This window comes from Carassius gibelio, chromosome A5 (genome assembly GCF_023724105.1).
Source record: "Carassius gibelio isolate Cgi1373 ecotype wild population from Czech Republic chromosome A5, carGib1.2-hapl.c, whole genome shotgun sequence".
In the NCBI taxonomy this organism is placed as follows: Eukaryota; Metazoa; Chordata; class Actinopteri; order Cypriniformes; family Cyprinidae; genus Carassius; species Carassius gibelio.
Genome location: NC_068375.1, coordinates 6,695,120 through 6,707,424, shown reverse-complemented (window position 1 = coordinate 6,707,424; position 12,305 = coordinate 6,695,120). Strand labels below are relative to the sequence as shown.

At 36.8% G+C, this 12,305-nt stretch overlaps 1 protein-coding gene and 1 long non-coding RNA gene across 2 annotated transcripts; both read right to left on the bottom strand.

Moving 5' to 3' along the window:
* Positions 1-1,581: 1,581 nt before the first annotated feature.
* Positions 1,582-3,458, bottom strand: LOC127990424 (uncharacterized). The gene is made up of 4 exons (XR_008163527.1): positions 3,418-3,458; positions 2,558-2,589; positions 2,309-2,451; positions 1,582-2,094 (listed from the first exon to the last, which is right to left on the bottom strand). It is a non-coding gene; the product is annotated as an uncharacterized LOC127990424 (long non-coding RNA).
* Positions 3,459-8,513: 5,055 nt separating this feature from the next.
* On the bottom strand, positions 8,514-11,263 carry LOC127990275 (GTPase IMAP family member 7). Its single transcript, XM_052591486.1, has 2 exons — positions 11,162-11,263; positions 8,514-9,685 (listed from the first exon to the last, which is right to left on the bottom strand). Exons 1-2 carry the CDS (start codon positions 11,187-11,189, stop codon positions 8,730-8,732), a joined length of 984 nt encoding a protein of 327 aa, XP_052447446.1. The 5' UTR covers positions 11,190-11,263; the 3' UTR covers positions 8,514-8,729.
* Positions 11,264-12,305: the final 1,042 nt, after the last annotated feature.

Below are 12,305 nucleotides of genomic sequence, written 5' to 3'. Positions count from 1 at the left end.
ACAAAAATGCATTTGCCCACCTATCTAAATGTAGGAAATAATGTGAATAAGCCCTATTTCAAAAAACGGTGGAGTGTTCCTTTAATACAAAATCATATTTAATAATACAAAACAAAATAACTCCACATGATGTTTCTCTCTCTGTGACATTTAGTGCTTTCAGACAATGATGTGTGTCTTTAATCATTTCTGTGAATGGCTGCATAATGTAATGGCGAAATACACAATAATATGTTTTGAATTTTGAAAAGTAAATTAAAATAAATCATGATCGTTTCAAGTATGTTTTCATGGGTGTTAATCGCTTCATTTTTGTTGGAAGAAAAAACAACTGTCACACCGTGATAAAGGCTGAAGGTGAACGCAGCGAAGACGTATTGGTATTGGATGCGAGAACACACACACACACACACACACACACACACACACACACACACACACACACACACACACACACACACACACACACACACACACACACACACACTTTGTACTCTCTGATGTTCGCTCTGCTCGGCGCCCCTGTGGATTGAAAAACGCGCTGAATCCATGCAGACTCAGATCAGGGGAGGAGCCGGAACTTGATGCAGCTTGCCACCGTTTCAAATGAGTTTTTAAAGGGGACTGAAGCGATCACTAATTAATTAATCAAATAATTTTTTAGGGGGGCTGGGCATAAGTTTAGGGGGGCTGAAGCGGGGGAGGGGTCAAGAGGTTGAGGTGTGTACAAGGGATGAAGGCGCGTCCTTCTCGTTACGTCATCAGCGCGAGCCCCAGACCAAGTGGATCAATCGAAATGGAGGAGCAGAGACATGCGGGTGATGGATCACAGGTATGTGTTATTGATCGCTTTCTTGTTATTATTATTAGACTCCTATATTATTAATAACAGATACTTCAGACCGGCCAGAGGGTGGTATTTAACGGGGTTTTGAAGTAAAATTATTTGATTAACACATAGGCTATTATGTGTGGAGAGCTTTCACTGAACATCATAATCTCTTTTATTTGATTGAGGTGGGCCTGTAGAGGCTTTTTGCACCTCTTGTTGTCAGTTTGTGTTCCTACCTCGTCTCTAAGCCAGCCTTGACTCCTTTACTAGTGGGTGGAATAACCATCCTCTCCACACAGAGTAATCGAAGCCCAGACCAGTTGTGGGAAAATGGACTCCTGCAAAACCCTGTCACTCCTCCAGTCCTATCTGAGGTATTTTAAGAATTTGTGTCTTTTAATGTAATGTTTTCATGCAAGATATTGCCCCAATGTCCATAAACTATTACCAACTTTTAACAGATTGCACAAGACGGCGACTCTGACTGGGACACAGACAGTATCTCTGACCAGCTGTGGACAGGAACTGTAGTTCCTCCAGTCGAATGCCCCTTACTGAAGAACTTAAGGCCCAAATTCAAACTTTTTTTAACCCAACCTCACACTCTCAAAACTATGGAAGAGACCATTATTTAGTTTTAAATTTTGTGCTGCTTCATTCTTAATTGACACTAAATCAATCATTGAAATGACTTTTTACCAAATGATACATTTACAAGCAAATTAACATCCAAGTCAATAAAAAACAAATTTAAGGTGACACTGCATGCTTGTTTTATTTTCTGTATTGGATATATTTAAAGCAGAAAATGGCTAGTATAACAACTTGTGTTCTCTTAACACATTCATTAAGATATACAATTTTACATTATGTAACACGTTGTGTTCTCTACACATACACAGTAAATTTCAAAACCATAAGAACATTTACCAATGTATAAAAGTTTTTATTTTCCTGAACATGTAAAATTCCATACCTTTAGTATAATTTTAAATTCAGTTTAAACCGTTGTCAAATTGAATGGCTTGGATGGGGTTGATATTGTCTGAATTAAATCAATTACATTTTAACATTAATTTGTAGGTTTTTTTTACAATATTTATACTAAATCAAATATTTGTCAGTTCATACATAACACAGCTTTCAATTTCTTGGAGAAAGTCTTGCAGAAAGTTGATTATAGCGGTTTCATAAGTCTCTTGTACTGATACCTTCTCCGACATTTTCGGAAGAATGTTCTGCATGATGAAGTCTGCATCAGCCTGTGGGAAAAAAAGAAAAACAATCATCCATTTTCAGGTACATATGCACATGCAAAAAAGCTACTTTATTACCATTTTCTACTATTATTTTTTTTGTAAGGAACAAGTGTTTGACAATTATTCTTTAAATTGGCAAATAATAATTTTCCTATCTATAACATTCCTAAAATGAAATACAAGATATAAACATATTTTTTTTTCCAGTTACTGATACCTTATCATCATCATCCACCACATCAGGGAAAAAGAACTGGTGGCAAAGTCCTGAATGGTTTTCCAGGATTGTAGACTTCAAGACCTTTTCAGATTTGCTTCAACAAAGGGACCAAACGTAGAGTTGCATGAAGCACAATTGATCTGGAAAAAGAACCAGAAAATTATTGCATAATATAGACAGTGTTGTGGCTAATCCATATATCTGGTAGGCAGCAAAATTAAAACAATTAAAAAAATTTGATCATACCATGCAGAGAGATCAGTTTCTTCTTCCTCCACCTGAAAAAACATAAATATGTAAACTGTGCGTAGAAATAAAGGTTTTATGAATTTGAAGCAGGAGGCTGCTGCTGCTGACCCTGAGCTGACTGAATCTGACCAAGGCTTTGGGTCAGAAGACCTATTCAATTCTGTGCAGCTGTACAGACATCAGAATATTCTCTCTGTTAAATAGGTCATCACAACATCATATAGGATTATCTGGATCAGGTGTTTTAAACTCAGTTCCTGGAGGGCCACAGCTCTGCACAGTTTAGCTCAAACCCCAATCAAACACATCTGATTCAGCTAATCAAGATCTTCAGGATTACTAGAAACCTCCAAACAGGTGTGGGTTGGAGCTGGTTTGAGCTAAACTGTGCAGAGCTGTGGCCCTCCAGGAATTGAGTTTCACACAACTGATCTAGAATAAGTGCATTAACAATGTATCATAAGCATCACAGCTTTTAAACATAGTCTATAGGGATGTGACCTACTGTATATAAATAAACTTGTTCGGAATCAAAAAGAGGTTTATTTCAAATTATGTTTACACATACAAGGCATTTGTTTTATATTTGTTTTTTGTTTACAGTATATTTTGAGAGACACCTTTGGCATCGTTTATAGTCCATAATACAACTAGGGCGTGGAGAATAATAATAATTATTTATTAATTATAAAACAACGTGAAAGGTGTGCATATTGAGAGAAATGTACAGCCGCCGATGCAACCCGCATTAATTGATCTCTAACTTACTTAACTTGAGCAAACGCGTTGATACACATAGTTACATATAGTTATCGGTCTATCTAGCGAACTTGAAGAAAGCGATCAATAACACATACCTGTGATCCATCACCCGCATGTCTCTGCTCCTCCATTTCGATCGAGCCACTCGGTCTGGGGCTCGCGCTGATGACGTAACGAGAAGGACGCGCCTTCATCCCTTGTACACACCTCAACCTCTTGACCCCTCCCCCACGTCAAATCACAAAGCGAGGCGCAAAGAAAAAATGAAGCGCAAAGGAAAGCTTGCACCGCAGAGGGACGGATGACTGAAACGCGGATTTAAAGGAGCAGCGCAAAGGGAAATGTGTTGCAAAGTCATTGCTGTTGAAGTTTTACTTTGCTAAACTTAATTTTTTCTCTTGTGGTAAACTTTTCTTTTGCAATTATTATTTTTTTTTTACTTGCAAAAAAGCAATTTTTTTCTCAATACTCTATTTTTATTTGCAAAACATATTTTTTTTTATTTGCAAAACATATTTTTTGTTTGCAAAACATTGTTTTATTTTGCAGATATATATGGCCCTATTTTGACTCGATACTAAAGTGCACAGCGCAGGTGCACTCATATGTATGTAAAGCCAAATGTGTCAGAATTTGTGTGCTTTTTATCACTGTATCAATATTAAATTATTATTTTAATATATTACATGATTTATATTTAAATTTGCCAATGATGATTCAAACATGAGTTTTGAGCAGTGTAGAATAGGCTTGTTTGTTGTTTCTCAGATCATAAAAGCAGACATGCTTTTATGTTTCCGCAGCGCGATATGCAGTGCATAAAAAGAAAGTATAAGTTAATAATAAGAGGATGAGTGCATCTGTTCGCACTGATTTAATAAAATATGATTTAGGCTATTGCAATGTTTATTGTCATCACTATTATTATTTCCTAGAAAACAGGTTTTATACTTTGATTTATATTACCACAAGCACTCCATCGGCCCCGTTTACATTCTGGCCCTGCTGTGGCAGGCATCACTTTTGTGTATAAAAATGTGGCCACCCTATTATTAAATCACCAACAGGACCACGTGGTAACGTTCTGTTCATGTCACAAACGTTGCGAGAATATCTTCTCCTATGTGGGTACTGTACCTAATACGTCTGTTTTGCTGTTCTAAATATTTAAATTCAGTTGGTCACTAAGCAATTTTTTTTTAATTCTTGTTTCTTGAAGTGTCCACGGGAGAGCGCACGTGTGTTTTTTCTTTCTTTCTTTTCAATACGAACTCGTTTAACTTTACTTTCGCTTCAGCTGCGTAATACAGCCACAGGTCTGAGATTTGTTTACTTTCACTTTTTTTTTATTATTATTAAAAAAAATAGATTTTATTAACAGAAATGTCTTCATCAGAATTACTGACAGTGTTCATTCTTTTTTTTCAACCTCTATCCATTTTTCTCATCAGTTTTGTATTTTACTTTTTGACAATTGATAATAAGCCTGCTTCATCCTGCAGGCAAACATGAAAGCCTTCAGTAAGTAGAAACTGCAATCTGTAACATAGGCTACCACATCCTATCTGTGAATCATTTTGCTGCATCTGCACGCCTATTGCATGATGTACTTTCTGGTGCTTTTGTTCCAGAAGGTTTGGTGAAAACCACAAGTGCTACACAAATCAGCAAATGCGTAAACACTTGTGTCATGTCTTTCCATTAAATGTGTCATTTTTTTGCAAACCCTAACTGAACAGTAAACTGAAATACGCAGCAAAACGAATACTTAATAAAATACTCCACACAATTTAAACCTTATCTCCAAAAGAAAAGAAAAGAAAAGAAAAGAAATTAAATTTTTACATGGTTTATTTTTACTTCCAGAAACATTTGTAATGCAAGTTTTTGTCAGTTTTGCAGTCTGGGCATTGTTTTAAGCAGTGCATTTAAAATGTAAAATAATTAAATAGGCCAAATTATTTATTTTTGTGTTATAGGAATTCATTCTCTAAGGACTCAATTATTATATAATTTTGTCAGACACACAGTCCACCGTGGGCAATGCTTCTCTGCACTTCTCCTTCATCATTTGTTTCTGACATAACTTTTTTCCTTTTCAGCCATAAATCTGGTGACCTCCTAGCATTCAAACGACAGATGTGAGCTTGACATGTTTAAAAAACAAAACAAAACAAAACGTAAACTATGTATTATGTTTATAATTATTTAGAATTAATTAAATTAAATTATCAGAATAAAAAGGGCTTTTCAGACAGTGCTCAAACCCAGTTTCTCATTTTCTAAAGACTTCTTTCCAGCTAGAATTAAACTCGGTCCTGGAGGGCCACTGTCCTGCAGTTTCACACCAACCTCAATTAAACACCCGAACCAGCTAACCAAGCTCTTACCAGCACACTAGAAACTTCTAGGGAGGTGTGGTGAGGCAAGTTAGAGCTAAACTCTGCAGGACACGGTCCTCAGTGCTGAGCATTAGCTAGCTACACACAGTGAGGCTACTACCTCAACTACGTTTTTCAGTAGCTATTCCTAGCTTAGTTTCAGAGAGAAGCGCACCTTATTCACCGAAGCACAATCATGATAACTGTTTTAAAGCTTCAGAGGCTTTTTTTATTAGATTTTCACATTCATGTAACTTAATTATCATTCCAATATTTGTGAGGACAGATAATTACACCATTTAACTCGATTTGCAATTTATTGCAGTTTTACACACATACACACAAAATAGATCTAGGCTCTATCTGAGTATTGTGTGTATCTTTGGATCGATAACAAAATAAAACTACACTGTTTGAAATCTTAATTTTATTACATTGTGTTGTTTTAAACCCCAAATCCTTTTAAACCTCCCTCAATTCAGTTATAAATGTAATTGTGAAATTGCCGGCCCTCAAGGACTGAGTTTGGACACCCCTGGGCAAGAGGTTTAGCAACCAAGTGCTGTTCACCTGGCTCATATTCACACACTTTGAACATTTATGGAAACAAAGTGTGTTGCACAAACAATTGTTTTTGTGTTTGAATGAAAGTAAGAAACAGTCTGAATACTGAATACACGTACTAAATATGTGCTGAAGTTTCATTTGTTCTCGCACTTACCTATCACGGGACACCCCAGTTTCAGTCTGCTAAATAGTGAGGCGTGACCAAAGCCAGTGAAAGTACTTAATTAGCTGTTTTGGAAGCCCTTGTTAGAAGAAACAGTCGAGCAACAGAAAAGGACAGTAGTTTGTAAGTGTTTTGCCCCGTTTTCTCATTAGACTACAGCACGGTTGTCGTTGCTAGGAAACTTTGATTTGATCTCAAGCGAGCGTCTACTACAGCGACTCACAAATCAGACAACCAACTGGACCTCAATTACACTCGCTGTTGCTCCATGGACAACATGTCAGTTGCTTCACTGCACACCTCAGACCACTTCCTCATAACTGCTATCCTCGCACTTTCTCCTGACGTGGCACACATACCTTATGATGGAACCTACACTCACTCTCTCCATCTCGTCTATCCTCTATGGTAACATCCTCACTTATTTCGCTTTCTCAGTTTTTGTATCAGTCTCTACTCTCGTCCTTCTCTACAAATGTCTTCAGTGTAAAAACATCATACTACCACGACAAAATTAACAACTGACTCTGACCCTCGCACACTTTTCAAAACTTTCTCTTCTCTTCTTAGTCCACCTCCTCCTTCATCGACTCTTACAGTTGACGACTCTGCAGTTTCCTTCACAAATAAGACTCTCTATGTTTCTTATACAGAACAACCTCCTGGACAGTAACCAATCCGGCTTCAAAAGTGGCCACTCACCTGAGACTGACCTGCTCTCAGTTACTGAAGCCCTGTGACTGGCAAGAGCAGCTTCCAAATCTTCAGTATTCATCTTGCTGGATCTGTCTGCTGCTTTTGACACAGGTAATCACCAGATTCTACTGTCCACCATCAGAAAGATGGGCATCTCTGTCCTACCTCTCAGATAGATCCTTTAGGGTATCTTGGAGGGGTGAAGTTTTAAGTCACAAATTCTTGCTACTGGGGTTCCTCAAGGCTCAGTGCTTGGACCACTTATCTTCTTAATTTACATGACATCATTAGGATCTGTCATTCAGAAGCCTGGCTTTTCCTATCACTGCTATGCTGATGACACACAACTCTACTCATTCCAACCAGATGATCCAATGGTGGTTGCTTGCACTGCAGCCTGTCTGAGTCACATTTCTAGCTGGATGAATGACCATCACCTTCAGCTCACCCTTACTAAGACAGAACTAGTGGTGGTTCCAGCTAACCCATCGTTTCATCACAACTACTCTATACAGCTGGGATTGTCAACCACAACTCAGGACAGCCAGAAACCTAGGAGTTGTGATGCATCATCAGTTAAGCTTCACAGACCATATTGCTACAGCGACCCGGTCCTGCAGATTTTCCTTATAAAACATTAGGAAGATTAGACCCTTCCTGCCAGAGCAAGCCACCCAACTTCTTGTCCAAGCTCTTGTTCTCTCCAGACTGGACTATTGTAATGCTCTCCTGGTGGGACTTCCTGCATGTACTATTAAGCCTCTACAACTGATCCAGAATGCAGCAGCGAGGGCTGTCTTCAATGAGCCAAAAAGAGCTCGCATTACTCCTCTCCTCATCAGGTTACACTGACTACCAGTAGCCGCTCACATGAAATTTAAGGTACTGATGCACACCTACAAGACAACTACTGTTGACACCAATATACCTAAACTCATTAGTTCAAACTTATGTGCTCTCCAGCTTGCATTCTGCAAGTGAACGATGCCTTGTGGTGCCATCCCAAAGAGGTTCAAAATCACTCTCACTGATTGTTTCTTGGACTGTGCCCAGCTGCTGGAATGACCTCCCAATCTCAATTTGAACAGCCGAATCTTTACTCATTTTTTTAAAACACATCTAAAGACTCATCTTTTTCACCAGCACTTGACCAACTAATACTAGCACTTACATTTTGTTGTCTATCCTTGGAAGAAGAAGAAAAAAAACCTATCTAAGGGTTCTGTGCTAGACTAACTGAGACTTGTCATGGCACTTGTATACTGTTGTTGTTCTCTTGTTGGTCTGACTGCTTCTACTGTTCTCAATTGTTTGTCGCTTTGGATAAAAGTATCTGCTAAATGATTAAATGTAAATGTAAATTAAATGGTGACAGAAAGCATGGTAGGAGTGAAGAAGAGATGGGTTTTATTTGTATCTTTATAGTCCATTCAATAAAGGCTTCATATCGTCATCAATGAAATGTAAGGCAGCACAATGCTGCAATCTTTATGTAAACATTTTGTGTGCTGTGTTCATCTAATCAGTGACACTAATTGTTAACCCCATGGTAATTATGAGCAGTGTGAAACACCTGGGGTTTGACCAACAGGTAACTGGTTTAAGTGTGAGAGGCCATGTGGCGTACCATAAGACTGACATAAGACTGTATCCCTCTCAAAAGTGTAGCCAATATACCTTCTTCACCATGTAACCCTCCAATGATCCCTCCAACAACACCACATGTGACAGTCAGCCATTTGTTTGGATGTTTGCATGTACATCGCCCAGTATACCAGCTCAGAATTATCCATATGCATGCCAACAAAAAATCTATAATTGCTGATAGGAATCCACTAAAACAACCATTTAGAAATCTGCCCGGAAACTGTTCAAAACTTTCATTCCATGCTTCAACACAACCAAAAATTGCACAGAAAGACAGGAAAAAAAAGGCTGTATACAGAATTTCAGTCTTTATAAATCCCGGCAGAAATATTTTAAATGATTGGTTCTCAAACATTTGTAAAGTGTAGCAGCTGTTCTGATTTTCGGACACCATCCGGTCGATCTTCTTCAGGAGGGCTATGACCTGATCTCTGTTGTTCAGATCTTTGTTGTTCAGCAGGTGGTTTCTCCTACCACACTCCTCTATTAGTTGATCAAGTTGGTTATATTCAATCTCGTCTCTTTGTGTGAATAGGACTAATGTGTGCTTCATGGCATTTTCACCAAACATCTGCTTGAATAAGGACAGGACATCAGCAGCTTGTGTTTTGTTTGAAGGGAGAACCAGAAGGATTGCGTGGATTCCTGGAGGACACTTCTTCAATCCATTCTTTAACTCCAGCCTCAGATCAATGTTTCTGGAATTTGAGAAAGTTGGGGTGTCGACTACTGTAATTCTTCTCTTCAACACTTCAACTGAGTGTTTTTGGCAACTGTCAGTGATGGAGCTTGAGCTCATTTTGGATTGAAACACATCTTTTCCCAGGATAGTGTTTCCAGATGCGCTCACTCCTGAACCAGTTTTACCAATCAGCAGAAGATTGATATCTTGAGTGGTATTCTCCATCACTGAAAAGCACCAGAAATGTATTTACCGTTGGTTACTTGGGTGTAACATTAAACAGGGGAGAACTGTAAATTATTTAGCACTAGTTTACAATAAAATACATATTGTATATTTCACAGTATCTCTCTCTGTGTGTGTATGTACTTGTTTAATTAATCTTGTGAGAACCAAATGTACTCACTTACATAGTGGACATTTGTCTGGCCCTCACTTTTAAAAGCCGTATAAATAGGCCAAAAAATTATCTTATTTAAATCTAGTATTTTTCATGTTTTTGTGATGGATAGTTTTAGGGTTAGGGTTAGGTGATAAAAAGTTAACCTGATATACAATCAGTGGGAGTCTATGTAATATCCCCACTAAGGGGATGTGTGTGTGTGTGTATTGTTATTTATTAACAGAGTTAAATAAAACCAACCTCTTTGACGGATTTACAGGAAATAGTTTTTATTTATCGACATTCTTGTTTCACAGAAATTAAACAAATCTTTATACTGCAATTAACAATAAACTTTCAATATCAAGCTGTTATCCTTTTATATGGTTCAGAATACACTTCCTGAAATTTGAAAACAAGCACAAAGACTCCTTTCACAATCACATCAGTTTATTTCCACCTATCCACAAAACCAGATGTTTGTACTTCCACCTTAAATTCACACTGGAGTCTTCTCGTGATAATGTAGTAATAAACTTGAAATACAAAGGGTTTAAATTCAGAGTAAGCCTAATTTTTTGTTACAATTTGGTAATTCAGTATCTGCTTAGATGCTTTAGCTAGCAGCAGTTTAGCAATGTTTCGTTCAGTTGCTGTCAGAGCTGTATGACAATGATTGTGTCCACTCAAATTTGTTATTTAAAAAAACAAGAACATTGTGTTAAAAATACTAAAAATTGGTATGATAATGGTATTGTAATAATTATAATGATGCCGCCATGACTGTAACAGTGAGTAGGCCTGTAGGCCCTACTACTGTGTCTATAATAGGTCTATAATAAATGCATTTATTTATTTATTATGGTGTTTCTCTCTCTACATATATATATATTTTTTAAAATGATGTTGACCTTTCTTCTAATTTATCGCTAAATTAAGCATTTAAATTTATTCCTGAAAAGTCTTTCTGTTGCAACATGTACTGTAGACGTCTGAAGGATCCATTTATTTGAAGAATACTGACAAATCACACCAACTTCATCTGCCATAAAGACAATGTAAGACTTGCTGTAAGAAGTGCTTCAATTTCAACATGAAGACTAAGACATTAGCATGTATTTGTTTGTTTGTTTTTATTTTTATTTTTTATTTAGTTTGTTGTTTTATTTTGGTATTTTTCATTTTTACTATTGTGGGTCATCATTTTGTTATACAGAAATTATAGTTGCAGTTAAAAATAACATGTTTTACAGTGGCAATGCAAAAACTAAAGTATATGATTAAGAAAAAAAAAAAAGTCCACTCATGAGAAAAACCTTACCGTTTAACGATCTGTATTGGCTTTCCATTGAAAGAGGTAGAAATGTTCAGCTATTTGTGGTTTTGTAATCACAGGCTGAACACACACTGACATTGTAAAAATGTTAACACTTGGTTAAAAAACCTTTTACTTCGGCTGGCTCCACCTCATTCCTGGACTGCACTTCACATGGGTCCTTGTTCAGGAGCAGTATTGGGTGTTATTAATTACTTAAGTATTTAGTTACTGTAAATTAATTACTTTTTTTGAAATCACTGAATGTTTTGTGTTTATAATTTTATTTTTCATCAGGTTGAGACTGATATTAGGGTTTAGAAAGTAATTAGTAATCAGCCAAATATAATTAGTAGTAAATTAAAAAGTGATCTGCAATTGAGGCTCAAATTAAGTAAACTGCAATTGTGTAATTAATTTGTGTAGCCATTTCAAGAGGAGATTAAGATAAAAACAAAATGATAATCCTTCAAAAAATGCCAAAATCTGCATCAGCCCCAAATTCCATTATATATATATATATATATATATATATGGGTGAAGAAGAATGGATTTAAAAGATACTGTATGTATATTCATCATTCAAATCAAATCATTCTTTCCAGTTGTGGAAATCAGTTATTATACTGGATTCATTATTTATTCCACTTTCTGTTTCCACACACTCCGTGCTTCGTCCTTACACACACACGCTCTGAGTATAATCAACTGTTTGGTCATTATGATGTTTGTTTGTTTTTACTTTCTTCTTACGTTTTTTTGTATTTTATTAGAAGCTTTCACTATAAAACAGAGTAGATGAAATGAATTAAAAATAAAAAGACAGATTAAACACAAAACACATACGCACATGAAGCCACTGTTTTCACAGTTTACACAGAGATGATTCAGATATTGATTTAAAAACTGAAGGAAGCCTTTGGAAAGATTGTGTTTACAGGCCCCCAAACACAATTACGAAGATGCAAAACGTCTAAAAAAGAACTCTGTTTAGTTGAAAACTGTCCCTAAATCTCAAATGATCTGACCAAAGGAAGATTAAATAACTCCACAAACATTTAACACAGAGCAGCTGTTATTGTGTCTGTGCTGTGTTTTTCATGATTTCCGTTATTATTACGATCACAGACTGTGTTCACCCACTGCTTTA